The sequence below is a fragment of the Nipponia nippon genome, unplaced genomic scaffold (assembly GCF_047370975.1).
Source record: "Nipponia nippon isolate SJK-2023a ecotype South Korea unplaced genomic scaffold, ASM4737097v1 scaffold_31, whole genome shotgun sequence".
NCBI lineage: Eukaryota > Metazoa > Chordata > Aves > Pelecaniformes > Threskiornithidae > Nipponia > Nipponia nippon.
Window position 1 is genome coordinate 4,922,510 of NW_028262349.1, and position 22,753 is coordinate 4,945,262.

Genomic DNA, 22,753 nt, shown 5'->3' on the forward strand with positions numbered 1-22,753 from the left:
GCTCCCCCCTGGCCCGGCCGGCGGCGGCGCCGCGCCGTGCCCCATGCGCCGCTGCTGCCCGGCTCTCTGCATCAGCACCAGCACCACCAGCACCACCGCCAGCAGCAGCCGCCGCGGCGCCGCCGCCCGCCCTGCCGCCGCCATCGCCGCCCCCCTCCCTCCCGCCGCCGTGTCCCGCCCGCCGCTCCTGGTGCTGGTGCTGCTGCAGCGCCGCCCCGCGCCGCCCGCTCCTGCGCCTCCGCCGCACAAGATGGCGGCCGGTGGGAGCGGCGGGGGCCCCGGGGGCCTCTCCTCCTCCTGCCCGCAGCCGCCGCCGCCGCCGCCGGGCAACGGCGCCGCCGCCGCCTGCACCAACGGCGCCCCCCCGTCGCCTCCCGGCCTCACCTACAACCAGTGCGGCGCTGCCAACCCGGCGGCGAGCGGCGGCGGCGCGGGGGGCCCGGCGGCGGCGGCGGCGGCTGCGGGGGCGGCGGCGGGGGCCGCCGGGGGGGCGGGCGGCCCCGGCGGGGCGCTGCAGCGGGAGCCCGTCTATAACTGGCAGGCGACGAAGCCGACGGTGCAGGAGCGTTTCGCTTTTCTCTTCAACAACGAGGTGCTCAGCGACGTGCACTTCCTGGTGGGGAAGGGCCGCGGCTCCCAGCGCATCCCGGCGCACAGGTGGGCCCCGCCGCGGGGGGACCCGGGCGTCCGAGGTGGGCTGCGGGGCACCGGCGGGCCGCGGGGGGGACCCGGGCCCCGTGGTGGCCTGCCCGGGCCGTGGAGGGTGGCCCGTAGGCCCTGCCGGGGGTCCCCGGCCTCGGGACAGGCCGTGGGCTGGGTGCGGGGTTTGCTGTGGGGTGTCCGGGGTCCCTCTGGGGGGGGTGCGGGGTCTGCGCTGCTGTGCCTCCCTCATGGAAGGAGAAAGGGGGTCGGGTAGCTTCACCCCGCGTTTTACCCGCCGTGCTCGGGGGGACGCGCCGGCCTCGGCGAGGCCCAGCTCTGCTCCGGCCTTGGACGCCCCGGTGCGATGGAGCTCCGGGGTCTGGAGCGCGGGTCCCCCCAGTTTGGGCTCTGACATATGGGGAGGCGGCTCTGCCCCTCGGACCCTTGTCACCTCAAATCTCTCCCAGCCCTCGGATCGATGTCCTGTTTCTTCTTACAGCTACCAGCCCAGGTGATGGGGTCCAGCTTTCAGCTGAGCCTGTTTTCCCTGAAGGGTAGGCAAGCGTAGTAGGGAAAAGCCCCAAATCCCTGGATCTCGCTGATCAGCGATCCCTGTTTTTGTGGGTAGTGGAGGAGAGGGGGAATAGTCTCCAAGACTGCCTGATTTCTGCCGATAGATTTAGGGCTCGGTGAGAGCATTGGGGATGGAAAGGAAAGAGAGAGCATTTGAGAAACCAAATTTCTGCCACAATGTTTTCTTTTTAAAATAACCTTTATGGAATCTTTTCTTTCTGGGGGGTAATCCACCACTATAAAACAAACCCCATGATTCTGGAAGAGCTGTATTGAGAATGACATCTGGGCACGAGGTAACCAGTCGAGGTTAACGCTTAAGGCCAAGCTGCCATTTAAGAGTTTGCAGCTCTGAGCTGCTCGCTTGCTGAGAAGCTGGGAATTGCCTCCACCTGGAAAATGCAAACCCGATGTGGCCGATGATTGACATTCCCCTGCTTCTCGGGGCGGCTCTGGTGAATCGACGCGTGCCACTCGCAACCCACCGCTTCGAGAGGTGCTCCTGGGCTGCTCGGAGACCGGACCTGCTTTAAGTGGGGTGGGGGAAGGCTTATTGGGGTACTTGGAAGTGGTGCTTGGCAAAGGGAGCCTGGCTCCAAACTATTTTGAACTATCACTTTTCTCATATGTGCTTGTGCTCCTGGAAGTTTCCCCTTCAGATTTCCCTTTTTCTCTCGCTTTCTGAATGAAACACGCTTGTTCTAGGCTGGTTTGACCACTTAGGGTGTCAGTTCTGTTCTTTTATAATTTGAGGCTTAATTAGTATTTGAGTGAGCTTGTTCCTGTCCCGAGAACTAGGCTTGCTAGTTGGGGAGGGGCAATGTTCAGCCCAGAAATAAATGGAAAATAAATGAAGCTTTTAAAAAAAAAAAAAAAAATAGCCCCAAAGTGAAATGCTGCTTAATTGCTCTGAAATCCATCTGGTGCTCTGGGTGGTAAAGATAGAATAGAGTGTGTCATGCCGTGACATCCCACTGAAGGATTATATGGATTTTAGTAAAACTTGCCTGTATGATATTACAGTTGGGGTATCCTGATGATTCATGAAGTACTGTGGTTATTTTAAGCTCTCTGTTTCTGAAATAAAACCGCCCAGACCCCTTCTGTGCGCAGTTCTCCCACAGCAGCCTGACAGCAGAAGATATTTTGCACTGGAATTGAGTCGCAAAGCAACCATGAATTTAATTTGAGAGGCACTGTATTGCTTCAGCGACCAAGGGCAGATGTTCGTACTTTGATGCTAGGTGTCTGAAATAGTGCACAGTTAACAGGTAAGAATTTCTACAGTCTGGTTTTATTGTGTTAATTTTCAGACCGGACCAGGTATAAAGCGTGCCTGCAGTAGGAGCATATCCTAAATAGGGTTCTTGGACGGCAGCTAGTCGTGCCTTGAGGAGTGGTCTGCAGTATCTTACTTGTCATCTTTGATACGGCTGCGTGGCGTGTTAGAAATTGCCTGCTTTGGCAACAAACCGCTTAGCACAAACGTGCGATCAAGCCGTAGAAGCAGACAATAGATACCTCACATAGCAACTAAGAGCAAACGTTCGTTTTGTATGTGAAAGCCATGTTTGTAGATAAATGGCATAAGTGGCTGTGCTGGGTTCGACTGAAGGTTCATCTGTCCAAGCATCTGTCCTGTGAAGCATCTGCAGCCCTGAGAAGATCAGATGTTTTTCCACCTTTAGGAGGCTCCAGACCTTGTGGAAGTTGCTTGCATACCCTGGAGCAAGGTCGATCTCTGCACCCTGAGCTCGTTCCCTCTTGCTGCTGATTCAGCCATGAAGAAGATGGAACAGCCTTAAGTTTTTTTTTGATGTCAAGGCTAATAAATGCCGGACTGAGCAGGCTGTCTTGAAACTTCACGATGTGAACATGGCCAAGGTCAACACGTTGATTAGGCCCAGCAGTAAGAGGGAAGGGTTTTTTTGTCTCTTTCCAGATCTGCTTCATCGAGCACAACATCTATGAGATGAAACATCTAAACCTCATCAGCCAGGAGCTGCATGGGTGTGATAATTAAGCTTGTTAATTGGCCAGAAAACATGGCCCAGAAGGGAACAGGGCAAGCGTGTGGCGACGCGCCCCTGTGTGTACTCCAGCCTGGGAGATCTGAAGCTTGGGGACAATCTGAGTAGGTTTTTGGCTGCTGTTACCAGGTGTCTCTCTTCTGAGCTCACCCTCTCTCTTCTTGGGTGTGGATTAACTTGCAGTAGCCGCAGTGCCACGTGCCGAGGTGTCCCACTGCTCAGCTCCTGGGGTTGCGTGTGAAGGGCTTCTCCTGGGGGTTTTCGAACCTGCCTCCTGCTCGTTTCACCTGGTGTCTTCAGTCCTTGCGCTGGAAGGATGCAGCCAGCAAACGATCGTCATTCATTAGCTTCTTGTCACCTACGGTTTCACCGAGCTCCAGCACATCACGCGTTGCTCTGTTCCTGTGCCAGCTCTTCCGGAATAGATATTTTAAGATTTCTCTGCAGTGGAGCAGATGGAGGAGGGAGGTGGTATGCAGCGGTGGGATAGTCATGGTTCTCGAGTGGTTTATTTTATTATTGGTATTACTGTAGTGCCTAGAAAGGGAGCAGGAGTGTTGGGTATACAAACTAAACTAGGTGACAGATGGAGCTGCCAAGGTGAACAAGGGAGCAGTGAAAATTGGTGGGTAGGAAGCTGTAAGTAGTGGAATGAAAGACATTTTCTTGCAGGCCTTCAAAAGCCTTTGGAGTCAACTTTAGGTCCTCATGAAGACAAGTGAAATTATTAACCTCATGGAAGTTCCTGTGACTTACTGCTGGAAGTCAGTTTTCTTTGATTCTTACACATGTAGAAGGAATGACGAGAAATCAGGTTTCTTAGTTCTTTTGCTTTGCTTCTGATCATCTGCATCCTTTCAGTAGTCCACTTTCTTTTGGCCACCATGCCGTTGTTTAAAAATAACCCTCTGTTTGAATTCTTCCTCTGACAAAGGCGGGTCACTGCGCTGAGCTTAGGGTACCTGCGTTTGAGAGTTGTGCGTTCTCATCGGGCGGCGCTCCTTGGGGTTAGGAGAGAGGCTGTGCGCTGGTCGCTACAGCGCTGCGGAAAATAGGAGGGGAAAATAAAAGAAAGCCCTATTACTCTGCCAGTTTGGCTTCGTAGTTGTGCTTCTCCCATCTGAAACAACCCCCATCTCTTCCTTTTGCAGACCTGAGCAGTTGGGGAAGGCTGTTGGACTGCGTAGCAGAAACGGTGCGCATCCCTGCTTTTCCTGGGGTGTCTTTAGAATAGCTTTAAGTGTTTGTTTTAGCAAGAGACACCATGAAGAGAGAGGGATTTTCTTATATTAATTGTGTTCCCCTAATGTTTCAAGGGAACTTAAAATTCAGAGTCCTGCGTATCTGTCTGGTACCTACTGGGATCCCTTTAGGGCTCAGCAGTTTAAAAAAATCAGACTGACTTCTCCCTGGATGAAATGGAAGCAAAAATTGGAGAGTTGTTTTTTGCCCTTTTCAAATTGCTTCTGAAGGCTGCCTGCTCATTGAGGATGTACACTGTGCTGGCTGTGCGAATGAAGATTTTAGAGTGCAATTAATTTATGTTAATTTTTAGTAGCAAATAATGCCTGCGATTGTCTTGCCACCATCACTGCTTTTGTAGGAACAAGGATTTTTGTTCATCTGGCAATTCTAGTATTGTGAACAAGGTTTTTTATTTGTTCTTGACATTTTTCTTCAGAATTGTTTGATAAAAATATGCATGTGTGTACTTTTTTTTTTTTTTTTTTTTTTTAACCGCTGTGGTTTGTCCCTCGCTCTCTTAACCGATCAGAAACAATACAACCCGGCTTGTCAGCCAAGCAGCCCGTCACGGCAAAAAAGCCTGGCACGTCCACGGCGCTTCGCTCTATTGTGTCCGTGGAAGGCCTCCTCTGGATGGGAGGGGAGTGAAAAGCAAGAAAATGAAAAATTCTGTTTGAAAGGAAAAGAAAAAAGGCTTCTGTGTCATTTCCTACTGCAGCAAAATCTACCTGAAATTCCCCTTTAGTGATGGGCTTTCCTTGGGGCCCAAGTACTGAGGGTTTCTGCCTCGTGCCTTCTGTCCCGTATGGTTTTCTGCCTGCAGTTCTTGATGCTTTTCCCTGTTGAAGCGTGCGTCAAACTCTGCTGCAGCGAGAGCCCCTGCATTTCCAGTTTCTTCCTTTTTACAGTCGGTTGGAGAAGTTGGTTGCAGTAATTGCTTCTGCAGCCTGGTCTCCTGCTTCCCCACGCTGCTGAGCGGTGACCTTCGTGGCCTGTGCTGTATTTAACTTCAAGGAGCTGCTTGATTGCAGACACCAGGAGCGAGATTGCTTTCCTGGGAAAAACTCGTCTCTGCGTTTTCAAACAATGAAAGTTCTCAAAATGGCTTTTCTAAGGCATAAGGCAGGTACAGCAGCTCCTGTATACACAGGCCTCTCAGCAGCCCAGGTCTGTGCCTCCTCCTAAAATAGGAGTTGGTGTTTATCAGTGAGGGAAATCATCTTGTTTACATGGGAGTGCTGGAATATTATTTTTGGTCTTAAACCTGGTTTGTGGGAATTCTTGCTTCCTGTTTCTTTAGGGCCGCTAATATGCCTCTCGCCATTAACTACCACGTAAACTCAGCAGTGCGAAAAGGGTTTGTGTGCACCTAACGGTGCTAGTTTGCTTCGAATGAGTTTTTTTCTACCTTCTAGGCTAAGCCCGAAGCAGGTTTTGCATGGAAGGGGACAGCAGCGTGCCCGGGGAAGGCAGCTCCCGTGCCGGGTGCTGCGGGAGGTGCTGCCGGTGCAATCTGCGTGTTTTGAGAGCTTGCTCTGCTGTCGCCAAGGATGTCTTCCTGGCGTCTGGGGAGAAGGGAGGAGGATGGTAGTGTATAGTGATAAGTTTTCCCTAAGTATTTTCAGTACGTGACCATGGGGAACTGCACCAAGACTTGGGCTCTGTTCCCTGGAAGAACTTCGGTTCCTTAACTTCGTTGTTTCCTAGCTCCTCGACCTCTCGTATGGTCTGTAGGCTCCTACGAGGACTTTGCAAAGCGGCCACATGTGTTCTGTTCCGTGATGCACAAAATGTTGTCTTTGGGGAACCATTACTATGTTGTATCCCGGGACAGGGCTCAGAATGAAGTGGCTTGCAGCTTTGGTGTTTTTGCAGTAAACGAACAGAAAGCCTGACACTCCCTTCTGTTGCAAAACATTTTTGCTTTGACGCTAGGAACAATTTTCTTTCCCTGGGGGTGGCCTTGGGGAATAGCAACTAGCCTGGGATTTTTTTGGAAAGTGAATATGATTTAACATAAGGGTTGTTTTTTTTTTGCTTGTTTGTTTTTTAATGTTAGGTTTGTGCTGGCTGTGGGCAGCGCAGTCTTCGATGCGATGTTTAATGGTGGAATGGCCACAACTTCTACAGAGATCGAGCTGCCTGATGTGGAGCCTGCTGCCTTCCTAGCTCTGCTGAAGTAAGCTGCTTCTAATGTATGGTATAAGTGGAATGAACAGATTTATTATAGAGAAGGATATTTTTAATGAAAGCAGTGAACTGTTTTGTAGAGTGGAGATCGTTACATTTCTAAATAAAATGCCTCTTTGTTGATCTGTTCAAGGGTGTTTAAGTGCTGGTGTGAAATCCTTCTTTTCCTGGGTAAAAGTCTAGTGCAGCTGCTGTACAAAAATACCTGACTCGCTTCATGTTTTGGTTTAGCAAGAGTTAAATGAATATGCCCTCCTGCTGCTGATCTGCCGTATGGGCAAAACTAGACTGGATAGATGATAATTTTGTAAATACGTAGTTATATATGGTTGCACCACGCAAATGCAGCAACAGGGAGGCGTTCTGGTCAGCAATTGGAATAAGTGCACGTGCTGGCCCTTGTAGTTAAGCTGATACTCACTGTTCAGACATTGTCTCATAAATTCTTGTTCACGAATGGGTTTGATTTGATCCAAATGCTATCTGAGAAAAGTGGGGAAAAGTAATCCTCTTAAAGCTCTGGAAGTTACAAATACTTGGAGCCCATTTAGGTTATGGGCAAACGTGCAAGTTATAACAGGTAAGCAAGGGTGTGAAACCAGTGTCAGCCATTCTGTGTGGTATCTGCCCCTGCGCGTTTTATTCCTCTTTTGGAGAGCTGGTTTTGAATTTACGTTTACAGAGTGCGTTGCAAGTCTGCATGCTGGGGGAAGGAGGAGGAAGGGGCTCTAACATCCTATTCACCGATTTCTTTAAGCTCGGCTGGTGCCGTATAACATCCAGCAGCAATCCTGAATGTATGCTGAGAAGTCATTGTCCCGTTTCTATAGGATTTCTGTAACCTACTTCCAGGGGTTTCCAGTCCCGTGCTCTTGACATGTTCCCCGCTTGCTTCCTATTGGGAACAGTGACTATATATAGCTTTGGCACACTTTTTGCTTTACCGTCAAAAAGTGCTTTGGTCATGACTGTGCTATCTTAGAAGATTTAAAAATTGATCTTTGCTAGAGTGAAAGGCCAGAAATAATAGGGAGCCCCTAGCGCCCTCCCTTTGGCTCATTTTAAATCAGACACCAGCACGTGGGGAATCCCTCTAATTGGCGTAAGACTCTGTCAGCCAGGTAGAGCCCTCTGGAGTGCAGAGTTAGTATCTATCTTTAAAACTTAGTGAGGCTAAAATATCGAGTGAATTAGAGGCAAAGTCATGTTGTTTCCCTGCCAGTGCTGAGATTTCAGCACTTGTATAAACCATATGATCTTGGAAGAGAACCATCATCTGAAAAGGTGTGAAAGTGATGAGTTTAGGTGGATTTCAACAGAAATGTTTATATTTTGTATAGGAGAAATTGTGTGTGGATTATCACAGTGCCTCTAAAGCTTGCAGTTATGCTACAGTAGCTGTGCACATGGTCCAGTGATATCTTATCGTAGAATCATAGAATCATCAAGGTTGGAAAAGACCCTTAAGATCATCGAGTCCAACCGTCAACCTATCACTGCCAAGTCCATCTATACCATGTCCTCGAGCACCATATCTATCCGTTCTTTAAATACCTCCAGGGATGGAGACTCAACCACCTCCCTGGGCAGCCTGTGCCAATGCTTGACCAGATGCTTACATCTAGAATCAATCCGTTGCTTTTAAAATGCTCAGAGCTTTAATGTGCCAAAGGAAGTTTGGGTGCTGCGTTCCAGTAGGAAGCTTACCAGGTACGTGGTATGAACCTTCCTGGAGTAAAACCAGCCCCTCCAAACGCTCTTCTGAAATGGCAGCTGATCCTTACGTCTGTCTCTGGACTTGGTCCAAGCCATGACCTAACGCTGTAGGATCAGGAGCTTATCAAGGGACAAAGTGCCCATCCTGAATGTTCCGAAGGTCCCTTCTGGACACTAGGTTGTGTTTGTGGGCTAGTGGCCTTGAATAGGTCTGCTGTAATGGCATAGAAGATCCTTTATTAGTAGTATTAGTTAGTATTAGTATTATTTTCATAGTAGTCCAAAGAACATTTTTGATTGTCTGGGGTGATAATCTAAATCTTCTTTTAAATTGATGCTACACTTTTTCGCAGTTTGAGCCTCTTTTCTTATCCCTCTTAGCGCACACTGTTTGGACTACCGTAAAAATAAATGCTAACATAGTCATTGCAGTAAATAGAACTAGTTGTTTTTAGAGCAACTGCGTTCTTTTAATCTTGTAATAAAAAGGATTACTTAGTGAAAATAGGACTGGCGAAGGGATGTGTGCAAAATACATTCAGGAGCCTGTGGCTTGATGCTGTTATTAACAGATGCTCTAGAGCAGCACAAAAGCCTGCTTTCAGCAGCAGCGAGAGCGCTTCCCTTCCTCTGAATCCCCCTCTTTACGCTTCCCTGCATCGCACCCTGGCCCTCTCGAGCTAGAGGAGCAGGAGCTCTGCTGCTGCATGAAGCCTCCAGGAATAGTGGCCGCACGACACGTTGCTGTGCCCCCTTTGGAGAAACGCAGGAGAAGAAATGGCTGGAGTATCCGAAATATCCCGTGGAATAGGAATGCCAAGCACAGTTAGCACACTTAATATTACGCCTCAGTGCTTCGTGCCTTTCAGATCCTGATTGGCAAAATGCTTGACTGGTTAAAGGAAAAACAGTAAACAAAAACTCTGCATGGGATTAGGGGTAACATCAAGTGTGCAACTGGTTTGACTGAGCTCAGCCTGTCAGTTCCTGTTGTCTCTAATCAGCACGCTTGGGTACGAGGAGGCTCGGTCAGGCTTCCTACGAAGACCTTTGTTTTTCCATGCCGTATGAATGTACTTCCTTGTTGTGGCCTCCCAGCAAAGGCTGATGCTTTGCTAGCGGCGTGGCAGTCCTTGTTCTTCATTGCAATTAACTCTTGCTTTATGCTGAAGTTACATTGCGTGCTGTACTTTGGCACCTGTCTAATGAAATGAAACAGTTCAGTATATAAAGTGAAGAGATGAGGGGAAGGCGGGGTATGGATAAAACCCCTCACCTGCAGTGGGTGTATGTGTTTGAGTGTTTCTGATCCCTTTTGAATTAGTATGTAAAATGGAGCCTCTCTTCTGAACTCGGCAGACAGGATTGAATTTTTGTCCTCGTTTAGTCTAGTTGAACAGCCAAAAATGTTAATTTTAAGGGGTGCACTTGGCCAGAGGCTGTTCTGGCCTAGTGTCAGTGGCAGGCTAAACATCTCACTGGTTGTGGGATGCAGTTCGAGGTGCTTCCGCAGATATCCCAGCTATTTCGTTCATGAAAAGTTACACTGTCAAGAGTGTGGGTTTAAAAAACAAAACAAAACAACAACAAAAAAAGACCTCCTTGGTAAACCGTAGTCAGTGGAAAGGATGTGAAAACCCTTCTATCTCTCAAGTATAGGAAATGGGGCCAGGATGGTGGGCAGCAGCACAAACGTTTTTATGAATTGCAAGGGTTTTTACCCTGTTACCTTATTGGCTTCACCAGAGCAATGTTTGTTTGCATGTTTTCAGATTTCTTTATTCAGACGAAGTTCAGATCGGACCAGAGACTGTTATGACAACGCTTTACACAGCTAAAAAATATGCAGTTCCAGCCCTTGAAGCTCATTGTGTGGAGTTCCTTAAAAAAAACCTCCGAGCAGACAATGCATTCATGCTGTTAACACAGGTGAGTTTGCAATCGTTTGCATTAAGTCCCTTGAGCCAGGTCCATCACAATAGGAAAACCAAAGTTTTCTGAGCGTTACGGAGTTGATCATCCAAAATAGAGCAGTTCTGTGTCATTTTGAGTTCTTCCTTACAGGAGTCTAGCACTGATGAGCAGGTTCTTACAAAGAACAATAAAATACAGCAAATGTTACTGCCATTTCAGATCTGCTTTCTGTTTCGGTGTGGCAGGCGATTCCTTCCAGAGTGTGAGCTGGGGAAGAAATTAACAGGGTGGAAAGATTTCATCTGCCAAGAAGAAAAGTGAAATGAGAGGATTTTCGCTTGTTCAGGTTCAGGACTGTGTAATAAGCTTTCTCTCTGCAAAGCTTGCTGCATCTAGTTGGTCAGATGTTCTTTGAAGGGCTTTTTTGCAATAGTTTCCCTAAAATGGGGGTGAAAGAAAATGCAACTTTTTCATGAGTGCTTCGATTTATTTTCCTAGGAGAGGAACAAAGTGATCTCTTCCTCAGCCAGTTCCAGCTCACCTTCCCGCTGTACTGAAGGCACGCAAACCTGGAGTTTCGGTGCAGCTGTGTTTCTTGACTCTTGATGCCGGTTGCGCGTCCTTGTGCCCCTCTGTCTGATCCAATCTGTGAGGCTTGAACTCCTCCAGCTTCCATTTGGCTCTTCTAAGCAGCAAACTACAAGACGGCATTTACAACTTTGCTTATTTTGGAGAAGATCAGCCTTTGCATGCAGGTTGATAAAATTAGCCTCACTGTCGTTCCCATTTCCTAGCCCCATCTTTTCTTTCTGGTCCCCGCCACCCTCTCTGCTGACAGCTGAGGACATATCGGTGACTTCCACGGTGCTGTCACCTGTGCGTTGCAGTGTCTGTAGCCTTGCCAGGGACACCCTGTTCTGGGTGGTGTAGGAGCAAGAAACAAATAGGCATCGCGTGTGTGAATGGGAATGGCATACTTTTGACTAGCTCTGGAGGAATGTTTCTGATCAGCCAGCTCAGGAAAGCTGCCTTGATTTCTGATGTTAAACAAACCTTGCAGAGGAGTTTTCGCAGCTGCCCTGACGTGGGAACCAGTGCACTAAGGTGGTCTGGCTCTGAGGGTTGTCCTGTCTTGCCCAGCATGTCTGTCTGCTGGCTTTTTTCCTCCTTGTCAGGAGTACAGGCATCTTTCAGGCTCTGACTGTAGTTACCACATCGGTGGCAGTGTCTACACCAGCAGTTTTTGCAGAAATTGTAGTGTTGCCCTAAAGCAGTGTTGGCCTGAAGCAGTCGCTGCTGAGCTCTTTGCTTGTTTGCTGCGACTAGGCTGGGATTTTATTTGAGTTTAAATATTTGGATCAAGTTCTCAAACTAGTTCCCTGTTACACTGCTGTTGTAGATGCTCTTCACTGCTAGGATTCAGCTATTGCTGCAAAATACCATGTCCCTCTTTACACATCCTCTTTTTAACTTGGCCCTTTTGCACATGCCGTAAACGGGCGAGGCAGCCTGAGACATGGGGGGAACCACGCTGCACCTCCCTGGGCAAGATTCAGGACTTAAACATTCTTGCTTGCGTGATGGTAGCCAAGTCTGCGCTCCCATCTGATGCGTGGTAGGACAATTGTAACTCTTTGGCTGCAGCTCTCCCGTTCTTTGGGTTCAGCAGCCTGCCATCTGAAAGATCAGGAGCTGTTGTCCAAGAGCCGAGAAGAGATCTTTCCTGTAGGCTGCGGTTTTGAAGAGGCTTCTTACGCTAGCCGTCACCTCACGAGGATTAGAGGTGTCGGCTTTTTGGTGGTGCTCTTTATGCAGGGATTTTTGCAGCATGCTAAGTCTCTGCAACCTGACTTCGCAGCTTTGGCAAGGTAACGTTTAGGTTTGTGGTGGCTTCCTTACAAGTCACAAAGGTCCTTCTCTGGCAAAAGAGGAAGGTGTCCTAGTTTTTCAGATATCAAAAACAAGAGACTGTCTGACACTCTGTCAGCTGTGCTGGGGCAGCTGAAATGCCAGATGGAGACAGGCTTTCCTGATTCCTTTTGTTTGTGGCTTATCCATTATGGTTAATTATCAGTGGCGATTTGTAACTAGTTTACGTTCACTATTGCAGTATATCAAGTCTCTAAAATGTTTGAGGCTGGTGTTCTTCGAGAAACGTATCTGTATCTCGGTGACTGGCTGCATAAGGCCCCTCACTTGATGGATCTGTTCTCAAAATGTTCTCGGTTCTGGTCCTTCAGTGTGAAAATCGGCCTCCGTTTTCTGCTTTTACTGCAATGAATTGACCAGTTGTACAGTCAGTTACGGACCTGAGATGCATCTTGTACAAAGCATTTCCCAACAGGCTTAAGATTGTGGACCTAAGATCGTAGAGCCCCAAACCTCCTTTGCGTGTATCACTGCTGAATCCTGCTGGTCCAGCAACGGTGTCGTGGACAGCATTTCAAGCAACTGCTGATCTCTGGCAGAAATATCAGTGGCAAATAGCTCTCCTAATTGATCGTGCCTCATAGTGAACCGTGATCCTCTTTCATGCCAGACATACGTGCAAATGTCACTTTCAACAAGGAAATAATAGCTTGCCTAAAGCCGCTGTGGGGGAGAACTCTGCGAGTGTAACGTAAGTCCTTCACGTGTCAAAAGACAGCCACTACAGTAGTAAAGTCTGAGTCAGTCACAGCTCTGGGATGCCAAGAGTGCAAGGCACTGGCAGTCCTCCAGCCCCAGGAGCAGGTGACGACGGCTGAAGCTTCCCCGGTCCCTGAGAAAACGGAGCGTTGTTTCAGCTCTCTGCACTTGAGGTCTCAGCATCGAAGGTTGGCCTTGCTGAGCTCTGCAGCCCCTGAGCAAGGGTGAAGCAGAAGATGCTCGACAGCGCTAGCCTCCGTGAGCGACTGAATTCCCAGCCCAAAACACAAGTTTTAAACCTTACCTGTGGCAGCGAGTTCAAGTCCCAGTGTATTCTCGCACTAATGTTAGGTGTGACGTTAAGGCAGTTCCTTCCTAAATAGCAGAACCAAAGCATTGGAAATAAGAGGTTGTCTGAGTGACTTTGGTGTGTTCCCACCTCATTTCTGCTTACGCTAGGCACAGGGCTGGTAATGTGTCTGGGCGGTCCAGGGGGATCTGAAGCGGTAGTGAAATTGTTACAAGACCGCAGGTAAGTTGGGCAGAGAGATTCGGAGCAATTCTCCAAGCTGTGCGCAGGCTTTGCCTGGGATAGTAACTTGTGGGGGGGGAATTCTTTAAGGTAACTAGGTTAGAGTAGTTGTTTCTGTGCAAAACATGCAAATGCACTAAGCAGGCTGCGTACCCCGCAGGGTTTTGCACGTCTCCCTGGGATGCAAGCAGTGTGCCTGCAAAGGCGTTTTTGCTAATACATGAGATCAGCGTGACTGTGTTCTTACAGAATAAGCTGTCTCTACATATTCCTAGAGCGAGCGGGCCTGGAGTCACTGGGCAAAGCTTTCTTCTAAATATAAAAATTATGTAGTAAAAATTACCCGTGCTCAGCTGACACGGTCAGTATGGCGCTAGAAAGCACTGTAGCCATGTTAACTGATGTGATGTTAAAACAAAGACGTGCCTGAAGACTTGCACAGCTACACCAGAACTGATGCCAAACGCAGATTTTTCTAGTGTTTGCCTTGTCATGCTTAACTGCTTGTGAAAGACTGCTGCAGCCCAGTGAATTCATGGTGCAGTCAGGCATAGTATTGCTAATGAAGATGGGCTCCGGGAGAGAAGGAGGGGTCCTTACTTAGTGTAAACTTTAAAATACCTTTTGTGTTAACAACCGCTGCTTCGTTACTAGGCAAGACTTTTTGATGAGCCTCAGCTGGCCAGCCTTTGCCTAGAGAACATAGACAAGAACACATCGGATGCCATCAACGCGGAGGGGTTTACAGACATTGATCTGGGTAAGCTTTTTTCCCTCCTCCCTCGACGTGCTTTCATAACAAGCTAGCCTCTAAAGTTATTACAGGTTAATATTTGGCACGTCTCTTTTGTGGCTTTACTGTTCTGGAGAAGGAACAGTCTCTGGCACTAAGTGGCTAGAGACAAGGCATTTGCAAAAGAGCATGCTTGCTTGCAGAAATATCCTGGGATCTGCTTACTTTGGTGCAACTTGAGTTTTCTGGGCATGATACAAAGCCTGTTTCCTCTGTTGATGTTGGCAGGTTTTGGGTGGGTGTAACTTGCCTTCTTTTGTGGAGTTGGCATTCTTCCCTGGGTCTTTGTCAGGTTTTGGAGTTAAAAAGGTGTTGCGTTTTTGGAAGCAAGAACTGGCTGTTTTAATTATCGCATGCAGTTTCCAAACTTCCTGGGCACAGTTAATAAACATTAACATTCAGACTTGAACCTTCTAATGAGATGGACTATGGAGGTAAGGCACGGGTAACCTTCTGGCTTTCATGCTGCTTGCTTCATCCAAATTTGACATCAAGTAAGTTGCAATTCATTCTACTGCACTTCCATTAACACGCCAATTAATTGGGCACTGTTTGCTGCTCCAGTGAGTTCCTTGCTTATGGAATATGCAGATATATCTTCCTCAGAGGCTGCAGGCAGCACTTTTGGGAGATGCTGTTTTTTGAATTGCTTCTGTTTGACTTACCTTGGCTGTACCTAGGGTACTTCTGGCGAGGTAAAATGGGGTGATTTGGGTTAGTGCCTAAAGTTGTCACTATCTGTCCTGCCTTGCAGACACCCTGGTTGCAGTGCTGGAGAGGGACACCCTGGGGATTCGGGAGGTTCGTTTGTTTAATGCAGTGGTTCGCTGGTCGGAGGCTGAGTGTCAACGGCAGCAACTCCAGGTGATTCCAGAGAACAAGCGGAAAGTACTGGGCAAAGCGCTTTCTCTTATCCGCTTCCCATTGATGACTATTGAGGAGTTTGCAGCAGGTAACTGAACAAAGGCATTTCTGGCAACCCTGGTCTTTGCTTTCTCTGAACCACAGAGGATCAAGTACATGAAAATGGATTTTCTCTGTGTCCTGTAGTAATTTAAATTTGTGATTATCTCCCATTCCCACTGATCTACAAAATCTACTGTGTAAATGCTGTTTTCATCCCTGATCATTCACTCTTGTTTTAAAGCCTACGGTGCTCCGTCAGGTAGGAGCAAATTGGATCATAGCTGACTGTTCGTACTTATAGTACGTTTTATGGTTGCTTTCTCATTCAGCTGAGAGCAAAGATCCAAACAGGGGTTCACTGCTTTCCCTTCTAACCATTCCAAGTGTTAAAACTGCACAAAGCTAATGGAGCTGCAAATAATTGGTGTTGATTGTAGCCTGCTCCCAAAGAGAAATGAGGATGTTTCTCCCCATCTTCTATTTGCTGCTGCCTGTAATCCGGTGGTGGTGTTGCCCATGTCTTGCTGATGCTCTTCAGAGCAGAGCCCCATAACAGAAAAAACTTTCAAAATGTTCTTTGAGCCGAAGGGTTGGTGGTGTTTAGTCTGTGGCTCAAAGCATTTTTCAAGTTTACATTAAAATCTGGGTCTAAATCATTTAACAGTTTTGACTAAAGATTTTTTTTTGTTTTGTTTTGTTTTCATTGCCTGTTGTCTTTGACTTCATACTCTGGTGGTTCTCCAGGGATTGAAAACTGGCAACTGGCTTAAATAGTTTTCATGCTAAAAGACGCTGTGGAGCCGTCTTCAAAACCGAAACTTGGTTTAGGCTGCAGTTCTGTGTACAAAGCAGCAAGAAGGGTCGCTGACACCACTTCCTTTGGAAATCACTTCTCAAGGCGGAGATGGCGTCCGCTTATCGACAGCTAACGTACATATTTCAAGATGAAGAGGGATATTAGCAAGAAGTAAATCTGTGCTTTAAACTTGGTACCCACTTTCTATTTTGCCTGTCACGGCTCCGATGTGGTCTTAGGGACGTGAATCTCTTCAGAAACGGCTTGGTGAGGGAGGCAGAGACCCGTTCATCCCAACGGGGTGACTTTCCTTTGTGTTGGCACGGGCGAGCGCACGGCAGACGCTGGTCCTCGGTGTGCGTCGTGCCAAACAGCAGCTTTGCAGCAGATCGCAGGCTTACGATCCGGCTTGATGGGAGAGAGCGTCCTCCTCCTGGATAGCGTTACAGCCATCAGAGTAGTTCGTGTATACCAAGCTTTGCATTTTTCTCTAGATCCTGTTTCTTTCAACCCTTCCTTCCGATCTTGTATCATTCTGTCTCACTGGGAGGCATGTGTTAATTTTGGCATATCTGGGTTGAAGCCTTTGAGCAGGGAATGTCAATGCCCTTTCCCATACTGTCTGTCACGGCTGCCCGTTCGGCTCGGATCTTTGGTTAGTCGTCTTGCTTTGAGAGAAGCTCCGCGGTTTTCTCCATCCACTTTAACCTAAAAGATGAACAAAAGAAACCCCGGCCCTGAGAGGCCGCACTGGTCGGCTGTTCCTTAAACAGGGGGCTGCCATGGAATTGCTTTGTCCTTTTTCTGAGTGACTCTGATTTCTTTGGTGATCGCAGCAGAGGTAGGAGGGGGAAACCACTCCCCTCTGCCCCCCTCTCCCAAAGGGAAAAAAAAAAGTTTTTTTTTACAGGCAGTGGTTTCACCAGTTTATTGTATGATCTGGTATTGAACACGGAGTTTTGCATGAAGATGTTTTAACTGGCAAATGTGTCACTCCCTTCCCTTAGAGCAAGTAATTTGAAACATTTGAGAACGGAATTGCAGCAACACAGGATAAGTTTAGACATGATCAATGACGACTAATTTTTGCTGAGCAAAGGATCCATAAGCTCATTTATCTGTTAACAGTCGACTCTCTTGAGCTCTTTCATCTCTACCTATTGCAGCCTTGGACCACGTTATGTCTGCGTAACAGTGGGCTGAATTTAACCAACTACAAGTCGTTTTGGACCAACAAGTAGCTAGGCGTTTGCTTCCCACATTAAAAAGCACTTAACACTGTTGTTTCTCCAGTATGCAGTAGCCTTGTCTCTGTTAAAAGCTTCTTGCAAATAGAGGTGCAGAGCAGCTTCTGACTCTCATGCTAAAAGACTAATTTTTACCTGGTTCCACTTTTGGAAGTATTTGAACTAGTTTCCAAAGCTTGATTTTAGCATCACTTTGGAAAAAACATCTAGTTACTGGAGAAGAGATCAGAACGTGTTTCAACTCTTGCTAAACTAAAATTGCTAGCGTTTTCCTGTAGATTCTACAATAAAGGTATTAAAAAACCCAAACAAACCCAAAGCAGGGATTAAATGCCCGAGGGAAGGAGGGAGTCAGAGCAGGGCATGAGCTGAACCACCTTTGTCTTGACTGAAAAATACTCCTATACTTTCTAAGTTGGTGGTAACCAGGTGCCATTCCCTCCCGCTACCCCTCGTGGGCTGTCATGATGTCTGAACAGTGATGTTATAAAATACCGGTGTAGATGTATGAAAATCCCCATCTCTTACCAGTATTATCATCTCCTGAGGGAGCGGGGGAAGGATTAGCTGCATGTTTTGGGTTTTTAAACCAGTCTTGTTAGCCAAATGCATTTCAGCTCTGCAGAGCTGTGTGCTTCATCGCCGTTTCATGTATGTGCTCCGTACGGAGGCTCTGCAGTCCGCAACTGGTGTGCAAATAAAAGGCGAGCAGCGCGTTTCTGTCTGGGGTTTAACTTCCTGACGCACCAGCGAGATCCCATGTGTGGTGTGGGTTTGGCCCGCTCTTAGCTGCGAGTCAAGTTTCCCTCTCCGTGTAAATCCCAAAAAAGGATCCCGTCTGGTTCCTGAAGGCTGACGGCGTCGCTGCTTTCGTGCTCCTTTGCAGGGCCTGCCCAGTCGGGAATCCTCACGGACCGGGAAGTGGTGAGCCTGTTCCTCCACTTCACAGTGAACCCGAAGCCACGGGTGGAGTTCATCGACAGACCGCGCTGCTGCCTGCGAGGGAAGGAGTGCAGCATCAGCCGTTTCCAGCAGGTGGAGAGCCGCTGGGGGTACAGTGGGACTAGTGACAGGATAAGGTCAGCTTCTCTGCTAATTCTGCTGCTGATAGATTCATGTTTACTGAGCTCTGAGCCTACTCTAGACCTAAACCCGCGGGGTGCTAGACCCTGACTTCCACCATGTAAACCCTAGTGCGAACCCTGAAGGGAAAACGTTTTGCTGGGCAAAAGCATCGCCTGATGCCTTAACCTGCAGGTGCAGCTGCAGGCTGCCACTTTGCTGCTGCGTTGGCAAAGGTTTCCAGCAAATGTGGCCCTCCAAGCCCTTTTCTCGGGGGATTATTTCTCTCCTTTTCAAGTGGCTTCCTGCAGCTGTACGGGCACGTAGTGGTTGGAGTCACCGGGCAGCTCCTGGCTTCCTCCCACGCCCGGGTACGCCAGCTAACCAGTGCTCCATCAGGTTGGTTCCCCGCTCTGTTGTAAGTGTAAATGCGGCTTGTTGAAGCCCCTTAATCTTGCCTGTTTGTGGGAGGGATTAGGATAAAACGCTTGCTGCGCCTGCTTTTCTGCTAATATCTAGTTTGTTTAGACCTAAGCTTGTAGAGAAACAGCAAAGCCCAGTCATGGTGACAGAGACGTGGAGGTGTGGTGTGGCAAATGGTGGTTTGCAAGCCTTGTGTGGCCAAGCGATTAGAGCAAGACAGGAGGTAATGAGAAAGGCTGGGTTATTTCCCAGTTTGTCTTTTGTCTTGGGTGGAAGGGGGACTCACGTTAATATAGTTGTTTAAAATTTGTAAGCCTTTTTGTCGATGGTTCTCTTGCATATTGACAGAGCTGTTGGTTGGATCTTCTGGTCCATTCATCCTCTTACAGGAGATCGTAACTGGGAGAGCTGCTAGCTCCAAACGCCTCCTGCTCTCAGATCTAACGTCCAGAGACCTTTTGGAGCTTGTATTTGACTTCAGGTTCAGCATCAGGGTCAGCCTTCAGCAAGGCTCGTGTGCGGTTTCAACACCGAATGTTCTATGCTGGTGGCAGAGCAGTGGCTTCTAGCCTGTTGCAGACGTTTGTTCTTGAAACATCCAGGACTGAAAGAGTTGGTGGACGGGTGAAGAAATTATGTTGGCGGTTTGGCAGGCGCTGAGGCTTTCTGCTACCGGAGAAGATGGAGCTGTAGTGGGGCGGTGGGGTGAATGTCCTTCCCCTCGCTGCCTTAGGCAGCAGGGATTCCTGCATTCAGGAGCTATTGAATCTTATTTTCTACTCTGGGGTAAATCTTGAGTGCAGCTAGAGCCAGCAAATACTCAGAAGCACATTAGTGATTCTCCTCCAGTGCTCAGCAGTGAAATACCTAATGACGCGTTAAGTGGTCTTTGCTGGTACCTTGCTGGAAAGGGAGGGTGGGCACTACCCTGCGCTCCGCAGGCTGCCCTGCCCCCGCCTGCCTGGCGGTTTTGGATGCAGACGTACCACAACCTCGCAGCGCTTTCGGAGCCTGGACTCTGCAGTTCGGTGATGGGATTGTGCAGCTTTGTATTTTACATGAGCAAAGAAAATTATCGCCGGCCCATTAGGACAGCCAAAGGTGTAAGCTTACAAATTATGGTTTCTGCGAAGGATTTCAGTCATTAGTTGCATTTAAAACCGAATATGTTTGATTAAATCATAGGTATAAAACGAAAGTGAGAGAAGATATTTGTGAATCATCCTTGTACTAAACCAGTACAGGAGTGGCAAGTTGGTCTGACTTTCCTGATCTGTTCCTGCAGGTTCTCAGTAAACAAAAGGATATTTGTAGTTGGGTTTGGATTATACGGATCCATACATGGGCCAACGGATTACCAAGTAAATATACAGGTAATTTTCTCTACTACGTTAAAAATATTTGCTGCTGTAGGGACTAACTCGCACATTTTAGTGAATATGTAACAAAATCTTAAGTTAGAAGGGACTGTACTTGTTTCTAGATAGGGTGGTTGGCAGATGTAGCGAGGGCCAGATGGGGCACTGGGGATAAGAGGGATTATTGCTCTCGATTTTACTCAACCTCCCGTGCACGCGTCACTGCGGTATCTCCCCAAGTCCGCTCGCAGCCTTTGACAATACGTCTCGGAGAGTTGTGACGCAGCTCGAGAAGAAGCCAAGCGTGTTTTCCCACACCGAGCAGGCCAGGCCAGTGCTGCCCTGCAGGCGCTGCAGCGACAGTTGGGTGCTGCGGTAGTACCTGGAACGTCTTTTGCTCCGAGCTGTACGAATGCAGCAGAGCAGCCACGATTCAGCACGGGAAGAGAAGAAAGCAATTGCTGTGTCAGTGCTGGGCCTGTGCAGTGCCGATGTGCGGCCTCACGTCATCCGTGTCCTGTTTGAGATGCCGAGTAGGACTGAGGGAGACTCAGTCATCTCAAGTCCATCGTGATCTTGTTCAAAGAGTGAGGTGGCTTACGGAAATCTTGTGTGCCTTGTTCTGGATGCGTGTACGTAACCCCCGTCTGGATCATTTGAGAAGAGCTGTCCCCAGGAAAGTGACCCCAGCACGGCCGGTGTGACGAGCACAGGCTGTCAGCACTTCTTCCTTAATTGTCGGGGTCAGTGAGCTCTTGGAGGAGAAAGGCAAGTGAAGGTTTGGAGGAGAGGATCCTCCTCTTTGGAGGAGAAAGCCAAGCGAACGTCAGGCTGCAGTCCTCTGCCAGGCCTCAGGGTAAGGAGGGATTGTCTTGGGCTGTCTGGGAGCCGAGCCCGCAGTGGTTCGGTGCGATCGCAGCACTGAAGACGGACATAACGTCCATACATACCAACATCTGGGGGTCTTCAGCCTGGAGAGGAGGAGGCTGCGGGGAGACCCCATTGCGGCCTTGCAGTGCTTAAAGGGGGCTTCTAAGAAAGATGGGGACAGACTTTTTAGCAGGGCCAGTAGCGATAGGACAAGGGGTGATGGTTTTAAACTAAAAGAGGGGAGATTCAGACTGGATATAAGGAAGAAATTTTTTATGATGAGGATGGTGAAAGACTGGAAGGGGTTTCCCAGAGAGGTGGGAGATGCCCCATCCCTGGAAACACTCAAGGTTGGACGGGGCTCTGAGCAACCCGGTCTGGTTGAAGATGTCCCTGCCCATGGCAGGGGGATGGACTGGATGGGCTTTAAAGGTCCCTTCCATCCCAAAGCGTTCTGTGATTCCATGATTCTATGGTTCTATAAGTAACGGGATGGTGCAGTCGCCGTGGGGCTGGTCAAACTGTTGAGTCCCTCAGATTCAGTCCAGGGGACGCAGACCTGCGCTGGAGCAGAGCAGCGTCCAGCTAACTGTGCAGGTTAAAAGTTAACGCGTGTCTTACAGATCATCCACACGGACAGTAACACGGTCCTGGGGCAGAACGACACGGGGTTCAGCTGTGATGGATCATCAAACACTTTCCGGGTCATGTTCAAGGAACCCGTTGAGATTTTACCCAACGTCAACTATACAGCATGTGCTACCCTAAAGGTACCGTCCTGGGGCGGCGCGGGTGGAAGAGAGGCTTATAAAGACAGGGGAAAGGAGGCTTCCGTGGTCCCGTCGGTGCAACGTGGTTCTTGCTCTGCATTTTTCAAGGCCTGTAGTATAATCTCGAAGGCCTGCTCTGTAGTCCTTCACCTGGTGGTGCAACGTGCACGTTCACCACCAGCATTCAGAGTCGGTTTTTAACTTGTCTTGCAAGTGTACGGTAATGAACAGCGTGCGTTAGTGATGAAGCGATGGGATTTTTTATTTTTTTTGGTGTACACAGGTAAGTTGTCAGTTCTGCGGGCGTGTAATCCAGAGCCTGCCTGCCGGGGTTTAAAAAAGTTGATATTTAACTGTTGAGACCTGGTTAAATGCAGTGTTAAGGTCTGATAGAGACGAGAATTTTGCTCAAAATACCTGAGGTGCAAGAACCAGAAAGAAAAGGGAGGTGCCGAGAGCTCCAAAGCTCATTGCTTCGGGCCAGGCTGTGAGGCCAAACCTCCCAGAGCGTGCCCGGGCGGCAGGTTCCTGCCGGGCCGCCCGCCCTGTCTTGATCTGTTCTTGTCTTCTGTGACCGTCGCAGGGTCCAGATTCCCACTACGGAACCAAAGGACTGCGCAAAGTGATCCACGAATCGCCAACAACGGGAGCCAAAACCTGCTTTACGTTCTGTTACGCAGCTGGGAATAACAACGGCACTTCTGTGGAGGATGGACAAATCCCAGAGATCATCTTCTACACATAGTGCAGCTGCGGAGCTGGCTCTGGACTCTTCCGTTCTCTTCCCCGTGACCTTCCAAACTAAATCTCTGGCTGAGTTTGACCACACCAATTGGAGCCACACTAGCCAAAGGTCTCAGTAAAATCATTTCAAAGCTCCTGTTTTGCCTTGTGCTAGTGATTCTGCTGCTATCACGTACCAGACTGGTACACCAGTATCATTTGTAGGTTGTCTGTGGCTAGTCATTTTTCACTTTACTGATTAATCCTATCTAACAACATGCATTTTTTTGACTGTAATGAATGTAGATGCTTTTCCACCAGTCAGAAGCATGGAA

At 48.6% G+C, this 22,753-nt stretch overlaps 1 protein-coding gene across 4 annotated transcripts; it reads left to right on the forward strand.

Moving 5' to 3' along the window:
- BTBD2 (BTB domain containing 2) lies at positions 1–22,574 on the forward strand. 4 transcript variants are annotated; one of them, XR_015707331.1, is made up of 9 exons: positions 1–657; positions 6,550–6,669; positions 10,169–10,325; positions 14,125–14,230; positions 15,018–15,215; positions 18,099–18,247; positions 19,983–20,070; positions 20,296–20,911; positions 21,549–21,687. XR_015707331.1 is itself a non-coding variant. In XM_087769437.1 (9 exons), exons 1-9 carry the CDS (start codon positions 44–46, stop codon positions 22,438–22,440), a joined length of 1,785 nt encoding a protein of 594 aa, XP_087625563.1. In that variant the 5' UTR covers positions 6–43; the 3' UTR covers positions 22,441–22,574. The 4 variants fall into 4 exon arrangements, 1 of the variants encoding a protein (XP_087625563.1); XR_015707332.1 differs by lacking the exon at positions 20,296–20,911 and adding an exon at positions 22,279–22,417 and having other exon boundaries at positions 2–657; positions 21,549–21,695; XR_015707330.1 differs by having other exon boundaries at positions 2–657; positions 18,099–18,291.
- Positions 22,575–22,753: the final 179 nt, after the last annotated feature.